The sequence below is a fragment of the Garra rufa genome, chromosome 4, assembly GCF_049309525.1.
Source record: "Garra rufa chromosome 4, GarRuf1.0, whole genome shotgun sequence".
Classification (NCBI taxonomy): Eukaryota; Metazoa; Chordata; class Actinopteri; order Cypriniformes; family Cyprinidae; genus Garra; species Garra rufa.
In genome coordinates this window covers 43035076-43054508 of record NC_133364.1, presented here as the reverse complement: position 1 = coordinate 43054508, position 19433 = coordinate 43035076, and the positions used below count along the sequence as shown (strand labels likewise).

Sequence of the window (19433 nt, the reverse complement as noted above, 5' to 3'; positions counted from 1 at the left end):
AAAGTCTTGTGTTCTAAAATGTGCGCTAACACTTTACTAGCATTTTACATTAGAAAACGAATCTAAATAATAAGGTATAGGAGGCATGAATTGCTAAGATGTTAAACCCCCAAACTATTAGTACATTTGAGCTTTATATCAAGTATTATAGATATCCAAACTTAGGCAACTGTAAAATGTGTTCCATTAATGATAAACTACAGAGCATTTGTGACATTATTAATGAAGGAAAAACTCCAGTATCTTGGTCTTCACATTACAGGATAGGGATAAAATCTGAAAATTTCATGAACTCATGAATAACTCAAGAATCGACTGTGAAAGATTAAATCAATTGATTTTGACCGTCTGAATTTATAGTTATTCTAAATGTTAATAAAATGTGATTATTCATTTCCCCGGATTATCTTTATTAAAACTGGCATCATATAACTTGTGCTCAAGTGTGATTATAATGTTAAAAAGTAACCATTAAGCTCGTAGTGTCAGGGACTCTCAGTTACCATCTTCATCTCTACAGTCACCACACAGACACAAGACCAGACCAAATTACTGTCAACCGGAGATGGAATCACAACATCCTGCCAAATCTAGGACTTTGGAGCATGTATCGCAATATTTTCTGATTTCTTTTTTTGTATTAAACAGTAAAACATCAAACCATTAAGGCAGATATAACGGGAAAACTTTCTAACAATTAGTCAAATATCTGCAGTGATGCTCCAAATTTCAAAGAAAAAAACAAATCTCTGGAACAATACCACATGGAAAAACAACAAACCATACTTTTTTAGAATGTTTTTATTGTATAGTGTACATGTACACCATTTCATAGAATTTGAGAAAATTCTCGTTCAACAACAAAGCAATGCATCAATAAACCCTTAAGAAACATGTCAGAATGCAGAGGGGAAAACTTTTCATTTTAACTACATTACACACACTGCTCATATTCACACACAAAATATATGCAAATAAATAAATAAATTTATATAAATATTTAAACGTGAAAATATATATAAATATAAATGTATGGGTATCAATGTTTATATAAAATGTGTGTGTGTATAATATATACAGATTAACAGAGAGTACGGGTCAAAACTTTGGAAACTTGCTCAATTCTGTGTTTGACCAAAAATGCATATACCATAACACTGAGAAATACTAAAATTTTACTATTTCTTCTGACCAATGTTTTATGGTAAACATGTCTGCACCTTCTAAAATCTCAACAAGTAGGTGAAAAGAAAAACAAACAAGCAGAAAAAGTGAATTTAATTCTGGTAACTAGAACTATACAGTAGTACAAAAATAATGTACAGTCGTGGCCAAAAGTTTTGAGAATTACATAAATATTGGAAATTGGAAAAGTTGCTGCTAAAGTATTTATAATAACAATTTGCAGATTCAAGGTCATTGCACATGAGTCTGAAATGTTCATATTTTCATAATTGAATTTGAATAATTTGATTGATTGACAGGTCATGACCTTCTAATTTTACTTTTCTTTTTTGTCATCCTTTTCCATCAAAATGATTGTTACGGATGCGAAAGCGCAAAAAAATCTAACCTGATCTGATTTTTTTATGATGAACAGAAGTTTCGGAGGCAGTGTGTAAATGGCATCACTGACATTTTTAATACATTTTAGACACAAATAATTTTTAGTGACATTTATTCCTCAGTTCCTCTACTTAATTCAGAGATTCTCAGGACACTGGCACTCTAGTGAATGAACACTTTGGCGTCCTAAATACTGTATCTGGTGTAGTGTGTTGATTTGTAGTGTCACGGATTGGCCAGGTTCTTCCACCTCACTCACCCAACGATCACATTCACCTGAGTTCTAATCACCAGCACCCAGTGGCGGACTGGGACTAAAAAACAGCCCTGGACTTTTGCTCGGCTCAGCCCACATCAACAGATGTGTGTGAAAGCTAATCAGCAGCAGACACGGGTCTCAAAATACTTAAATCTTAACCCATGATGTTTTACCTTCCAAATTACAGCATTATCTCTGATGTTGACTAAAAGATGTGTTAAAAGCAAAGTGTAGAATACTCACAGAAATAAACAGCACTCTTTTAATGTCTCTCTGCTGAAAAATATGCAGGTGAAAAAAACAGGGTTTATGTGTTACGCCATCTTTTCCATGCAATCTTAAACTATATTTATTACTTAATAATCTCTTAATTAATTTGTGCAAAAACATACGGCACTGCAAAAACTGTTCATCTAACCAAGTCAAAAAATCTTGTTTCCAGCTAAAAAGTATTTTTGATCTTGTTTTGAGACTTATATACTAAGCAAGAGCAGAATTAAGAGCAGAATTATAGAGCAGTTATATTATTAATCTTATTTTGAGTATATTTGTCTTATTTTGAGAGTTCTTAGCAAGTGTGATTTGTCTTATTACATTGGCAGATTATTTCACTTAATTTAAGAAGCTTTCGACTAACCTAACCCTTAAAATACTTGATTTTAGTCGAAAACCTCTTAAATTAAGTGAAATAATCTACCAATGAAACAAGACAAATGACACTTGGTAAGAATTCTAAAAAATAAGGCATATAGGCTACTCAATATAAGATTAATAATCTAACACCTTCTACTCTTACTTAGTATATAAGTAACAAGGTTAAAAATACTTTTTAGCTGGAAACAAGATTTTTTTACTTGATTAGATGGAGTTTTTGCAGTGTGCACAAAACGGTTTAATTACTTATTAAATATTTCTTCTGCCTTCATGTTAATGCTGCGGCATGTTTATATCGTGTTTTTTTTACCCTCACCTTCTCAGCCCCACCCTTTTCTTTCCTTGTTTTTGTACTGCCAACACCTGCAGTATCCCTGTTCTTTCTCCCATCTGCACTTCACTTGTAAACGGTTGAGTGACAAGCATTGACGAGTGAGCTTGCGCATCTATGGGCTTGTAGGCGCATTGTTGCCTCCTATCGGTCTTGACATGAAACAACAGTAAATTATTAGCAAGAAAAAAAAAACAGCCGACGGCCGTCCTGCTGCAGCGGCCGTTCTGGTATTCTCCAGAACGTCCAGACGGCCAGTCCGCCCCTGCCAGCACCTGCTCTTCATCAATCACGGCACCTTCATAAACCACACACACACAGTCACCATTGTCCGGGCTCGTTGCTGCGAAAGCGGACTAGCTCTATTCTCCTTCGCGGATTCTAGAGTTGATCTACAATACTAACCTGTGATTACTTACCTGTCTTGTCTTGCATTCCAGTCAGTCTGTCTCGTCAGTCAATCCCTGCATACAGTGTGTGTGTGTGCCATAAGCCAGCACCCAGTCTGCCTCTTCGACATCCTCCGACGATCATTCCTGCAAAAGGGAAGAAAAACCACGTTATCCATTCATCGCCATCCTCACCATCATCTACTGTCTGGACTGTTAAACTTACCCGGTCCTGCACGCCATCTTCTTCATCTGCTCCGCTAAAAACAAATAAACTTTACCTGTTGTTTCACTTACCTGTGTGTCAGTCTGCTTCCCTAACAGGTGGAGGGTGTGACGCAGACATTGACAAAAGAGGTACAAGGTTATATTCTCTCCAATAAAATGAACATTAATAGTTTATATCAACCCCACCGACCCTGCCCTTCAGATTAATAGTTGTCAATCACTGTTTGCACCTACTATAAACCTTATTTCTAACATATAGAGTTGATCTATTTGTTAAAAAAGCAAACATATGAACATAGAAAATAAAGAAGAGCATACATTTCCTTAAAAATATGACAGTTCACTTTTTTTTAAACCCTAATAAACTCTCAGAACTGAAGCTAAATGATTCTTGTGTTGTTCCCTTGATTTTAATAATAACTAAACTGAATCTTTTCATTAACTTAACCTAAACTTGAAATTTTTCTAAAATAATCATGATTTTTAGTTATCGTATTTAAAAGTTTCATTACATTTTTAAAATATGTGTTTAATCTGGTCTGACATGATTCTTGATTTGACTTGTAATGGTGTTCAGCACCACGCACAGCAGCTGATCCAGAGCTTAGAGCAGCAGTGGATGTGACGTCTACCAAACCAACAACAGACATTGCATTGCATTTTCCAAATCTTGATATGGGAAAGTACTAAATAATCAAACTTTGCAACAAATAGTCTTTCATCAATGCATTAAATTGTCTAGAAAGTGTCAGCAATATCTAATATGTGTTAGCTAACAAGGATTCCAGGTAATTCTGACATGTCTTAAATGTTGCATTACTGCAGTAATTTTCAATGACATGCCTAAATATATATATATATATATATATATATATATATATATATATATATATATATATATATATAAAACACATTCATAACACTAAACGTTGTCCAGATGAAACTTTGTTGATGGGGTTTCAAATGCACCATATGTCTCTATATTTGCTCAACTTTCTTCAATTCAGAGATATTTACACTATGTTTTCATTTGTTTAGTTTTATGATCTACATATTACACATACTATTTCAAGTATTGCCAATATATTTGAATATTTATGACACACAAAAATATGTTTTTTTCTATTGAAACATGTCCTTGTTTGCTGTTGGAATAAAACAGTACATTGAGGTTGATGATGAACAGCAGTTACAGGAATTTGCCCAGAGTTTCAGCGACAATCAGCATAATAACACTCATTATCACAGAGATTCAGTCGCTACATTCACATTTAACTCAGGTATTGATCAGCAGAAACAAAGACACCAATAAGACAAGAAGCAGAAGCATCAATAAAGACCAAAGGTGACACTTACCATGATTTCACATTTGTATTTATTCACACTTTAAGCAAAATATATTCATTTTAAATTTTTTATTTATCTGTTTGCTTTTTTTTAAAGCTGTGATTAAATTTTGACCAAAATAATTATATTTTGCATTAATTATTACAGTCTATTTTAAGTAAGTATTTGCTTATTTCTGTGTTTCTTTTAATCTTCAAGGTACTAGAAAAAGTTATTTTGGGGCTGAAAATTTTCAGTCAGGTTTTAAGTCTATTCATAGCATTGAGTCTGCTGATAGTGATAAATTATATTTTAGTTGCTACTGATGCAGGTGACTCTGTGACTTTAAATTTGTTATACTTTTTTATTTGGCTTTTCATGCTTTTTTCAACAAGACAGTGGAGACTGACAGGAAGGTGTTGAGTAGAGAGGGGGGAGCATGCTCAGCAAAGGTCCTGGGGTCGGGATTTAAACCCAGGCCGGCCGGAAGCACAGTTGCGCTATATGTCAGGGCACTAATCACAGGCACTAATTAATTCTTTAAACCATGATACTGTTTATCACCTGTTGCTCTTATACAGATTACAATCCTATGTGGGGTTATGAATGTTCAGTCTTACAATTCTCTAAAAGCTCTGGTTCAAAGGATTCTTTAAATTATTCAAAGACTGAGGTTATAGGCTAGATTTTTTAAGGAGCATTACTATGATAGTGAGACTGACACTGGTATGGAGAAACAAATCTACTCAGCGGATTGGCTTAAGAACATCAAACATCATCTGAAGGTACAGAATGATTGTGATGGTTTTACATAACTTATTGTACGATCTTATAAATCAGAATCAGCTCTCTCTCACCCTCCCATCTTTCTTCCTCAGTATCCTCCTCTCTTCCCTCTCCTACCCACTTCACATCCCTGGATACTAATGCAGCAACCGACACGTTATGCTCCACTCTTACTTCTTGGCTAGATGATATATGCCCTCTCTCCTCCAGGCCAGCACGGGCTGCTCCGATAAACCCTTGGTTATCCGATGTTCTTCAGACACTACTGTCTGTCACTGAAGCCCTGCAAATCATCAGTACTCATCTTGCTGGACCTATCTGCAGCCTTTGACACGGTGAATCACCAGATCCTCTTGTCCACCCTCTCATCGTTGGGCATCACAGGGACTTCACTTCGCTGGTTCAAATCCTACCTCTCTGGTAGGTATTTCAGAGTGGCCTGGGGAAGGGAGGTTTCCAAAGCTCATCAACTGGTCACTGGGGTTCCTCAGGGATCAGTTCTTGGACCCCTCCTCTTCTCCATATATACCACATCTCTGGGCCCCATCATACAGGCACATGGCTTCTCCTACCATTGCTATGCTGATGACACACAGCTCTATCTTTCTTTCAAACCAGATGATCCATCAGTAGCTGCAAGGATCTCTGGCTGCCTGGTGGATATCTCTGCATGGATGAAGGAACACCATCTTCAGCTCAATCTAGCTAAGACTGAGCTCCTTCTCTTTCCCGCCACTCCAACTTTACAACATGACTTCTCCATCCAGTTAGGTTCATCAACAATTACTCCATCGACTTCAGCCAGAAATCTGGGTGTAATCTTTGAAGACCAATTGACTTTTAAAGACCACATAGCTAAAACTGCTAGATCCTGCAGGTTTGCATTGCACAACATCAGAAAGATCAGGCCCTTCCTAACAGAGCATGCTGCACAACTCCTCGTCCAGGCCCTGGTCATTTCCAGGCTGGACTACTGCAATGCTCTTTTAGCTGGTCTTCCAGCATGTACAATCAGGCCTCTACAAATGATTCAGAATGCAGCAGCACGGCTCGTCTTCAATGAGCCCAAGAAGGCCCATGTCACACCTCTCTTCATATCCCTGCACTGGCTACCGGTTACAGCACGCATCAAATTCAAGACACTGATGCTGGCCTATAGGACAGCCACCGGCTCATCACCGGCCTACCTCCATTCACTACTACGCATCTACACTCCCTCCAGAAGTCTGAGATCCTCTAGTGAAAGACGCCTTATTGTACCACCACAGAGAGGCACAAAATCACTTTCCAAAACATTCTCCTTCATGGTTAAGTAATTTTTCATTTGATGTATTTGAGGCTCTTAAGTAAGGATGATATAATATGCTGTTGATCATATGTTGACATGACTGTAGACCAGGGATCCTCAAATCTTACCCTGGAGGTCCAATGCACTGCAGAGTTTAGCTCTAACCCTAATCAAACACACCTGAGAATGCTAATCAAGGTCTTCAGGATCATTAGAGAATCACAGGTAGGTGAGTTTCATCAGGGTTGGAGTTAAACTCTGCAGCGCATTGGACCTCCAGGGTAAGACTTGAGGAACCCTGCTGTAGACTATCAACTGACAGATTAATTTTAATAAGATGGTAGACAATTTAGAAGATGGTAACACAATCTACAGAAAGTTAGCTGACTATTAGTTAATAACATGTTGCAAAAGACATACTGACAGTCAATATGCACTTTTTGTAAAATCTATAAATTAGAAACTAACATGCACTTTATAATCTACAGGCAGTTAGTTTAATGTATGTTGCTTGTCTGTTGAAACAATGTTGTTGAATGTCAACTGATGCACTGTTGACATGCAACTAAATTAATACTGATAACTAGTAGAGTGTCAACAGATGGACCATCAAAATAAAGTGTTACCAAAAAGGGAAACTTTCATATATTGCAGATTCATTACATATAAAGTAAAACATTTCAAAAGTTTTTTTGGTTTCATTTTGATGATTAGAGCAGCTCATGAAAGTCAAAAATCCAGTATCTCAAAATATTAGAATATTTACATTTGAGTTTCATTAAATGACCATCCCTACAGTATAAATTTAGGGTATCTCTTGTTCTTTGAAACCACAATAATGCGGAAGACTGCTGACTTTGCAATAGTCCAGAAGACAATCATTGACACACAGAGAGTAAGTCACAGAAGGTCCTTACTGAAAGGAGTGGCTGTTTACAGAGTGCTGTATCAAAGCATATTAAATGCTAAGTTGACTGGAACTATTTTTTTTCATCATAAACAAACTAGAATCTAATGTCCGAAATAAGCTCTTAATAAATTACATAAAAGTGGTCAAACCGCATTATAATGATAATATAATTTTAATTTTATAGCTAAAATAAGCCAAGGTTAAGTGTCTGAAAATCATATTATAAACAGTTTATTTCTTTACTCCAGCACACACTTTTTTTTCCCATCAATCGCTTTCTTCTGTCTTCAGATAAATCGACGCGCTCGTGTAATTAAAAAAAATAACGGTCATTCCGTTTTACTGACTAATGTTTGTTGATTGATCTCTTTAATGGATAATTACTTTTAACTAATATAAATATATATACGAGAGTAAATATCGTTATTTTAGGTAGATTTGAACCGTCTTATCGAAGAAAACAAGATGTTAACCGAGACGTTTTCGTTTAGTGACCAGAAGAGGGAAGTACATCATCGTTAATTCAGTGGTAAGAAATGAATGTAATGTTACCCTAGTTAAAGTCAAATAAATGATATTCGTTTAATGTCTGTAAAAAATAAAATATATATTTTTTAAATCGAATATTTTGTTGAAGTCATGTTATTTGGTGCTTTAATAAACAAAATCTGGGTTGTTTTATGGTATGGTACTTCTACGTCTTACATTAACATAGTATAGGATCTAACATAGTATAGGATGATTCAGTCTCATTTAATGCTCCTTATGATGGGTAAATGTGCTCTGATTATCTGTAATGATTTGGGATGCACCGATATGAACATTTTGGCCGATATCGATATCCGATATTAATTTTTCTGCTATGGCCGATGACCGATATCGATATGAGTTTTTAAAAAATGTTTCTTAGATGATAAAAGTTTGTACATACTTAATTTCTTCCTTTATTTTCAGAATGTATTTTATTTCCAAATAAAAGTTACAGGGCTATCTTAAAACATAAGTAACCAACTTTTTGCACTTTTACCATCAAGCATGCCAGTATTCATGGCAACATGTTTTCAGCTCTGTGCACTCCAGTTAAACTCAAATTTGAGAAAAAGGCTAAATCAAAATAAATATCCAACACATATCCTGACTGTTCGTGCACATTTTTATTTAAATGCAAATGTCCAAACCCTGAAACAAGGTCTACCAAGCAAACATAAAAAACAAGTCAATTTTAAGAACCATTTATAAAAAAATATTCAAACAAAAATGAGAACTGTGACATAACTGTAATTCAAAAGACATGGTGGTCTTTAACATTCTCCAACTTAATGCAGCAACAATTTACTCAAAAGTAAATGTCCCAAACAAACAGGGTTTCCACCTAACACTGCAGTAAGTTATAGTCCAGGCCTACTTAATCACCAAAGGCAGAAGCATTTCTGCTTTCTCACACTGGATCCTGTTTCTCTTTTCATCAACAATATGTGATCCAGCAGAGAAGAGACGTTCGCTGTCCACACTTGTACATGGAGCTGAAAGGTACTTGCGTGCTGCTTTAGCCAGGGCAGGAAAGCGAGACATGTTGCTTTTCCAATACTGCAGTGGGCTCTCATTTCTGGGGATAAGGGGCTCACAAAGATAGCCATGCACCTACAGGAATGTAGACAAGTGTATTACTATTCATGTCTGATTAATAACCAGCAGTCTAGATATTACTGTCCTCCTCCCCTTAAGAGCTTTGCTGAACTTTGTTCTGAGGAGATGACCAGTGCTTAAGGTCAACCCCAAGGGGGCAGAGAAGTATTACTAAACAATATTCTTTATAGCAATTAGCTTTTTCATTTAATTAAATGTATTATTTTAGTAACTCTGTAGAATTCACAGCACATCAATAATAATAAAAAAGAACTGCACAAAAGACTTCGTTATTTGAATTAAAGACTGGGTCAGATAATACTATACCTGCAGACTTGTGTGGCTTGACAGGCCTGCCTGCTGTTCCATGGTCAGGTTTTCCTCCAGAATTTCGTCATGCATGTCAAGCAGGGACTTTCCACCATCGTCACTTGTTCTTATGTTCTTCTCTTGCGGTTCTTCTGTGTCCGGTGTCTCTGTAGCGCTGTCGCTGTGCGTCACTTTGTCCACTTGCTGCTGGAGCATCTTTACAGCTGCTTGCTTGGTGACTGTGTCAAAATAACGGTCTTTGTACCACGGGTCAAGGATCGTTGCCAAGTAGTAAAGCGGCTCAGAGAAGGCGCTTCCAAATCGCTCGTTCACAGCTTCCAGTAGAGCTGTGCGGACCCCACTGTCTGTGTCAGCTGTCTTGCTCAGCAAACGTTTCAGTGCCACAACAGACAGTATCACGTCCGCAGTAGTTGCCTGATGTGAGCTGATCTCCCTCGTTAATTGCCTAAATGGAGTGAGAAGCGTGGTCATGTTTTCAATGAGGCCCCACTGATGTGCACTTAAACATGAAGGCAGCTCATGATCTGCTCCATACACACCAAGTGCGCGCTTCTGATCCAGTAGACTTCTCATCATAAGAAAAGTACTATTCCATCTGGTCGCCACATCTTGTTGTAGCATCATGGTTTTCATGCCTAACTCTTGCTGTATGTCTCTCAGCCGAGAGGTACCGAGCGTGTGAGCCATGCAGCCCAGGCTTTTAACGCCGCACTCCTCCATTGCTTTCTGCATATTCCGCGCATTGTCACGAAGCACAACATGTACATTGTCTTTTTTAATTTTCCACGTAGCAAACATGCAGTCAAATGCGCCAGCGATGGCGACTCCTGTATGCGATCCTGCAAACTTTTGAGCATGTAAAACAGCTCTCTTCAGTTCAAAGTTTTCATTAATCCACTGAGCAGTAAGGCTCAACATACTCATCTGACTTATATCCGAGCTCCATATATCCGTCGTGAAGCTAATGTCAGTCACATTGTCCAACAATTTGTGGATATGCGTGGCCACGACTTCGTACAAAGCAGGGAGGGAGACGTCGGAAAAGTAGCGCGGACTTGGCAGACTGTAGCGGGGTTCAATAAGCTCTATCAACCGCCGAAATCCCCGGTTCTCCACTATGGAAAAAGGCTGGTCGTCAAGAGCAATCATTTCCATTACCTTGTTGGTTATTGATCTTATTGGTCCTTGGCAAATTGCTTGGTCTTGTCAAGTACCTGCTGTATCGGACTCCCAGCTGCAGCTGCTTTCGTTTTTGCCTGCTGGCTAATGTTGGCAGCATTTTTTTCCTGCAATTGTTTGTGTAGGTCTGGGTGGCAGTTTTTCAAATGACATATTACATTTGTGGTGTTGAATGACTTGACGCGGCACCCTCCTCGCATTACCTCGACTTTGCAGATGTTGCAAACTGCTTTTCGAGGGTCTTCTTTCGACACCGTGAAAAACGCCCACACCGCTGACATTCTTTTCTCCTCTTCAGTTTAACATCCCACAATCCTGTGCTGCCTTTGACACTGACACTGTCGCGTCTCACGTGCCCAAACACATACACACGACCAAATAACCCTCCCCCTCCCTCTCCCGACACAGCAACTAGATGGCTACACATAGGTTGTGGTTATCGGCCCAATTTTACACATCGGACAGATGCCGATAGGTTAAAAAAATGACAAACATCGGCCGATATATCGTGCATCCCTAGTAATGATTAAACAATAGTTTAAAACAAGACATGGTGTGTAGAAGTGATTATTGAGATTCACATCGGTCCGCCTTCCATGCCGCTTACTCCGGGACACAGGAGTGCTGATGTGCAGAAGCGGCACTGGAGTGAAGAGGTTAGGAGAATGTTTTGGGAACCATCAGAGAGCTTTCAGAGAACCTTCTAGGAACATAAATAGAATGTTCCCTATTGGTTATCCAGGAAAGTTTTCTTTACGGAAAATAGAATGTTGCCTTTAGGCTAGGGGAACGTTCTGGGAAGCTACTGGGAACGTTCCCGCAACATCCTAAGAATGTTCCCCTAACCCAAAGAAAACATTCCCAGTAGGTTCACAGAACATTCCCTAACCTAAAGGGAACGTTCTGGGAACCAATAATTGTTAGCTGGGAGGTGGCTGTCCTGCATCTTCAATTAACAAGCTACAAGTTGGTGTTTCTGAAATATGACTATTTATTGCTTGTTGTAATGAACATTCAGTGCTATTTACATTTTAATATCATACTTTTGATGATAGCAGAAAAAATCACTTACAATTAAAGCAAATGTCAACTTAAAAACTGAAGTGTCATTGTTTGCTTCAAGCTAAATAAAGGGTTTTTTGTTAGATACTACCTTTCATTGTTTTCTAATCAAAAGTAGATACGGTGTTTAATGTTACACAAAATATCTGGGGTTTTTTTCTGTAGAGCTGGACATTTTTATACAAGGATGTCAACAGAGGTACGGGCTGCCGCGCTGCCTTTGCGTGCGGTTTGAATGCTCTAATCTGTTAACATGGGCGCCGAAAAGATAAGCGCTGCTTACGTCCTGCTTACGCGTGCAGTGTGAAACCGGCGTTATCGCACTGATGTGACCGAGCCCAACCCGAACCAGAGCATCCTTTCTAAATATCTGTCCGAACCTGGCCCGGCCCGTTGGGTACCGTTGGGCTTGGGTCGGGTATCCATCCTCTATAAGAGCAGCCGTCAGCAGATAATAGGGCGCAGCCAATTGGCTGACGTGCGAAGCTTTCTGACTCACTGTTTTTGAGTCAGTTTCATATGTTTCTAGGACTGTAACGGCGTTTACTGATTTAGTCATTTTAATACAGAATTTCCTATGATGAAATTATAATCTGACACTCCAATGTACCCCCCCCACCCCCGATCTGCACGATTCACACATGTCCCCCACACAGCCGTAAAAAAAGCCAGCATCTGCCTAAAAGCACACCTTTTGCATCCCTGTGTTTTACATTCAGAACTTGTTCCAGAGTGGCTATTCTCCAGTGTGAACTCTCATGTGCTTGTTAAGAGTTCCTTTTCGGTTGAAACTTTTTCCACATTGTTGGCATGTGAAAGGTTTCTCTCCTGTGTGAATTCTCATGTGCCTGTTAAGAGTTCCTTTTCGGTTGAAACAGTTTCCACACTGAAGGCACGCGTAAGGTTTCTCTCCAGTGTGTATTCTTATGTGTCTTTTAAGATCGCGGGTCTCAGAAAAACGCTTTCCGCAGTGTTGGCAGGTGTGAGGCTTCTCTCCAGAGTGAAGCTCCATATGGACTTTCTCTTCCATTTTGATTAGCACTTCTCTCTCCTTTTTAAGCACCATCAGATCTAAGGCTAAAGAGACAAATGCAAATCAACTCCAGTTTAATGGCACAAAGCAATAGACAACTAAGCATTTAGACACGTAAAGCATCTGTCTTTTACCCAGGGGCATCGCACTGGAGGAAAAAGGTGATAGAGTGCATAAGGTCTAGATAACTATGGGGGAAATTGATGTTGGCAGCAGGATATGACATGTCTTGTACTAACTCAAAAAAGTTCAATCTCTATAAATAGATATCTAATATTTTAATAACCAAAGCAGCACAAACGAAGCACAAACAACCCCGGCTACTTGGGGTAAATTTAGAGCATGTGGGGGGCTGAGTGACCTCAGAAAAACAAGCACTGAATATTATTTTTATTTCTTCAAAACCGAGCATCTCCGGTTTAACTGAACTGGCTTCCCGTTAAATATTGAGTAGAGTACAAGGTTCTGCTTCTCACTTTTAAAGCTCTTCATAATCTTGTACCTTAATATCTCTCTGAATTGCAGGGCTCTCAAGTCTCAAGCATTCACCGTGAGCGTCCCGCTATATGGTGTAAATGGACGAGGTGCAGGCTTTGCAGAGAGAAGTACTCTTCCAAGCTCATAGCTGTCTTGAGAGTTAAATGGCACCTACCAGCCCAAAAATTTGAATTTGCTGATTTCTGGTATATTACGTGATCCCGCTACAATCACATTCGTCACTAGGCAACGTAGACGTGCACACATGGGACAAGGCCAGCGGTGGAATCGTTGCGGGGCTGCGGCTTTCTCTCGCAGTGGAAGAGTTTAGTACAGTTGAGGAGGTGGTCGCGTTGCGGTCTCGGAGCGGACGTTGCCATTTCGTCACTTTAGAATTATAAGGTTCTATCTGCATTCTGAGCACTTTCGAGAAATTGAGCTTCAAAGTTTATGCATTCCATAGACTTCTGTATATAGAACCATTTTTGTTTTCTAAAAAAAGGCCCCAAAATGTACATAGCTTACAAAAGAAACATCAAATAATGTAAATAAATTGTCACAGAATAAGAATATGTGAATAACTCAATTTTGACAAAAATGTCAGATAGAACCTTATAATTCTAAGGTGACGATTTGTATTTACTAGAAACTAAATAAATGCAGCAGGGTTTTACATATTTATTTTTATTTATTTTTTTATTTATTCCATTTTACGATTACTAGACAAAATCACTTGCCTGTGATCAAAGATAGTGAGAACTGATGTTGGGGATTATAGCCAAATTTGTGCAAAACTATTAGTTCTTCAACAGCTTTAACTCATTGTGGGCCTGAAATTTAGGAAAAGACAAGATAATTGGTAAATCTGTTAAAAAGACAGACAAATTCATCCAAATAAATAGTTTTATATATTTCAAAACACAAATGTATCAACATTGTTGGGAAGGTTATTTTGGAAATAGGCTGTAATAGGCTTCAGATTAAATTTCCCTAATTAAAATGTAATTTAAAAGTAGTGTAACTATTTCAGTTGCTTTAGAGGTAATGTAACATTACATTTGATTACTACATTTCTAAGGAATGTTTTCAACTGTTAATCCTTTTAAAAACTTTTTAAGCAGGCAGGTTTACCTTACAGTAGAACTCAACACTAATTACTGTCAATTTTACAAAATCCTTTATCACTTGAATTAAGATTATAATAGTTTAATTTTAAAACACAGCCACCACAAAATCTTTAGCACCTCTGTTTAACTCCTGAAACAGTGGTGTCTCTTATTTTAAAGCAGTCAATGCGATTTGGGAAATAAATCAATCAAAATATTTACATGTAACCCACTTTGTAATTGTAAACATTTTTAAAAGTAACTTTTTTTTATCTATATTTTTAATTTCTCAGTAACTGTAACAGATTAGTTAAATGTCGTTTTAAATTCAATTACATGTAACTAATTACTCTAGCTAAGTTCAAGCCCCTACCACTGTCATCAAGGCATCAAAGTGTGCAATAAACACTTGAAATACAAAATGACATTAGTAAGCTGAAATATGTACCCTCTCTCTTTCACAAACACACACACAGATTGACATACATGCTATGAGCAAGTTCTGCAATCCTCCTCTATGTTTACAGTATGTGCATTGAGCTCTGCTGTTTAGTTTGCTCGTTTAGGGCCAAATTAATTTTTTTACTTTTGATACACATGCATTTTTGAAATATTTAAAACATTTTATTTTTATGAATTTGACTTATCAGATCTACCAGTTGTTATATATTTTTATTTTGTGCTGGTTAATTATGAACAATAGATAGTTGAACTTTTACCAAAAACTGGAGAGAATTGCGTGGGGCCGAGGGGCCGCTGCTGCAAATATTTGAGTGGCTCCTCTCCTAACAGATAAAATCTCACTCCAAACTTTTTCCAAAACTTGAGAGCCCTGGACTTGCTTCATATTTGCACCCCGAAGCGCACTCTTAGATCCTCTTTCCCTTGTTGTACCTTCTGTTCGTTTAGTCACTATAGGGGCCTGGGCATTTAGCTATGCTGCTCCTCATCTTTGGATTTCTCTCCACAATCTATATGACAGTGACAGTCTGACTACATTTAAATCATGTCTTAACACTTACTTGTTTAAATAAGCTAAATTATTATAAATTTAAATTATGTAATGTTAAACAGCTGTTGTATTGTGGTCTTGATTTTTATGATTAGCACTCAACTGTATGATGTCCTTGACTGTTTTGAAAGATGCCTTTAAACAAAGCATTATATTATTATTATTAATCAAATTGAAGTTCAATATAGCACATCTAGCCATCATAAAAGTGTGCCACACAGCTCTAGGGGGTAGATAAAGGCCTCCTGAAGCGAATCAATGCATTTAAGATAAATACTTTAAAAACCTATTTAAAACTTTATAATAGTAATTTCTAGCCTGTCAATATAAGCCAACAGAATAGTGTTTTTTCTTTGCTAAACCAAGGATATTCTAGTACAGCATTCAACTAGTTTACTCCCTTCCCTTCGTCTTGTGGACAGGGATGTACATCATTGCTCACGTGGACCGAGTGAATAACACTATCAGAACCAGTGCAATCACTGACTTATTTGCCAACTCTTCCTTTTAAGTTTGCAAAAAAAGTTTATGCACCATTTCATAGGCCTATTGATATGAATAGGCATTTAGGAAAAGCATAAAATTAAACATACAAATGAAAAAGACATGGCATATAATCCATCCATAAATAATAAAAAGTGACAAACTACTTTAGAACTAGAACTAGAGCTGTTAATTACTTAAATTCAGCATAAACTCAATCCCCCGGTTTCACAGACAAGGCTTAAGCCTAGTCCTAGACTAAAATGTAAATCTGAGTTGTTTCAACTAAAATAAAATTGCACTGATTGATCCTAAAATATATTAGTGCCTTTGTTTTGTCTCAAGATGCACACCAGTAATGTTTTTATTCTAATCACATTTATGAAAATTGCTTAAATGTCCTAATTCAACTTTGGCCTAATCTTGGCTTAGTCTAAACCCTGTCTGTGAAACCGGGCCAATGAGTTCTGCAACTCTAAGTCTACTTTCTTAAATAAATCATGTTTTAAATGGATTTAAAAAAAACAAAACAGTAACATTTCATCAAATAAGTTCATTTGTGTCAAACAACCTCCGCTTCCACTGTTTTAAAGATAACAGTTGCCCTTCATATACATACAGCCAATGTCTCAAAAGTGGGAGCAAGAATCGCAGGAAACATAAAAGCTCCTCTTGCTTTCAGAGCTGATATGTGGGTGCAATTCGGTTTTAAAAAAAGTCAGGGTGTAATAAATTAGATAAACAAATGCTGTTTGTGAGCTTTGCCAGGCTACACCGCTTCATCACTTAACAAGACACCATGCACCTCAGCTAACTCTGTTGATTCAAGCCGAACTACCAAGGGTAAAACCACCAACAAGATTGCATCTACCTCAGTTTGTGCAAAGAAAATTACAGTAACATTTTATGACATTCATTATAAATATCATTAATTTTTGGATCAAATGAGTGTGAATGAAAACCAACCTGTTTGTTCCTCAGTATCTTCATGTTTGACTGTGAATGTTTCTTCAATCTTAAGGTCTTCAGTCTCCTCTTTAATAAATGCCATATTTTTAATAGTGTGTCACGATGTCACAGTTGCTTCAGCAGGAGTTTTTCTGTGTGTTTGGACACTTTGTCCTGTTTAAGATGAAAATAATTCACAAATATTAAAAGCATACATGAAAACTTAATCTCTAAGTGTGTCCCAATCAGCTCCTTAGAACAGTAGTGAGTGCACTGGTAATGGAGTCAGTCAGAGTAATAAATAATGGAGTTAAATGTTCTGATTAAATTATATATAAACGATAATATTAGGTATTTATGATGTATATACTTATACATGTATATACTTTATATATATTAAATAGATTACATGTTTATTAATTAAAACATTTGCAGTTGTAATTGCACATGTTTGTGTTTGTTCTAGTTTGTAGTCAGCGTGCGCTGATTCGAGCGCTTCGAATCACTGAATAATTTTACGAATGATTCGGTTCAGATGATTCGGATTATCAGTTTCTCTCAGTTCTTCCCGTACTTAAACGATGTAAGTTACTGATTCAAGATATAAGGAGCGAAATGAGACGCACGTTACCTATTATTAATATGAGGATGCGCTTTACTCACGAAAGTTTTATCAGGAAATATTTGCAGCTGGTTTGTAATAGTTGTCTTGCTCATGTTAGTTGTTCTCGCTGCATTTCCAGTGTTTTGAGCAGCAGATGTCGTCAGTGTGCCGTGATTCAAAACAGTGAATTATTTGTGATATTGATTCAGTTGACTCGTGTTTCGAAAAAAAAAAAACGTTTCTCCAGTGACTGAATTCGTCTTTCTGATAAACTGATTAGGGGGCGAATACAAACGCACATTTTCTGTTGCTTGTGCAGATGTGCTTTACTCACACAAAACGACCTTCATTAATGTCAGTAGATGAGTAATTATGAGCTGTTTGTTTAAACACTTTAAACGATTAAAAGTACATGCCTTTCTTCAGCCGAATCAAACACACAGGAGCGGTGCAGCCTTATGACGTCATATCGCCAAAACAAAATAAAAGTCTTGTGCGCTAACACTTAGCATTTTACATTAGAAAACTAATCTAAATAATAAGGTATAAGAGGTACTGAAGGCATGAATTCCAAAGCTGTTAAACTCCAAAACTATTAGTACAGTTGAGCTTTTTCAAGTAGTATAGCTATCTAAATTTAAGCAACTGTAAGGTGTGTTCCATTCATGATAAATTACAGAGCATTTGTGATATTCTTAAAACTCCAGTATCTTGGTATTCACATTACAGGAGAGGACTGGAATGAATTTCGGAAAATTTCAAACTCTTGAATCGACTCAAGAATTTGTTGATCAATATTACATTTTCCATTACTGTAAAAGATCAAATTAATTCTAACCCAGCAAACACAGTACGTTGTGAGGACGTCGCCAGTTGGTCGTCATTTGGTCAGCGCGACATTACTTTATGACAACGTCGTGAGGACGTTGTGGTAACGTTCCATATTTTTGAATTTTGGCTAACGTCCCAGAAACGTCGTAGGCACGTCCTTAAAAGACGTCGCTGGTTGGTCGCGTGGGAAACGTTATAGCGACGTGGTCAGCAGGTCTCCAACTAACTTTTCATATTATTGCACTACATGTATTAAGCTTATTTTTAAAGCTGTAAACCGTTTTAATAGCCTATAATATGGGGAATATACTGATTTCGTCAAGCATTTTGCATGATGGAATTAATTATTATATAAGTATAACCCGTCATTTAAAATATAGAAATGTTTGTCATCAAATTAATGGCAAAACAAAAACCAAATAGTTTGCTTAGCAAATGGTGATAATTTGTGGTTGTGAATGGTTTATTGAAAGGGGGAACGGGACAAATGTTAAGGTTAAAACCATGGTTAAAACCAGCGCACGTCACTTTCTGAGTGCTGCGTAAGTGCCCCGTGCACGTGCCCGTCTCTCCGTCATTAACGGTCAACTTCCAGAAGACGGACGAGAAGGAAAAGGTAAGCGCTTAAAATCTACTCTTATTCATAATTTTTTGCTGATATAACTTTAGATGACACGTAAGATAAGTAGTGTTTTGTGTTTTTGGAGGTTTTCTATATTAATTTAATAAATAAATGCCCTGTTTGGTTAATGTTAACGTAGCTTAGTTCTGGATGCGGTCTGTGGTAACGTTAAGTTAACTTTTAAAATCCTAAATTAAAATGTTATACCTTATTTTTAGTCTAGTTTGAAATTTACCCACGATACACTATACAGTATTCATTTTTTTTTAATTATTTTTACTTCTACCATAGTAACGTTGACTGCTTGTCGCTCGCATCTGACTATGCTCATGCTAGCCTAGCCGTATTGTAAACTTTAATATAAACCACTGATGTTATATAAA

The 19433-nt window shown here is 37.3% G+C and overlaps 1 protein-coding gene across 1 annotated transcript; it reads right to left on the bottom strand.

Moving 5' to 3' along the window:
* Positions 1-8770: 8770 nt before the first annotated feature.
* LOC141333358 (zinc finger BED domain-containing protein 4-like) lies at positions 8771-10848 on the bottom strand. Its single transcript, XM_073838341.1, has 2 exons — positions 9691-10848; positions 8771-9378 (listed from the first exon to the last, which is right to left on the bottom strand). Exons 1-2 carry the CDS (start codon positions 10846-10848, stop codon positions 9139-9141), a joined length of 1398 nt encoding a protein of 465 aa, XP_073694442.1. The 3' UTR covers positions 8771-9138.
* Positions 10849-19433: the final 8585 nt, after the last annotated feature.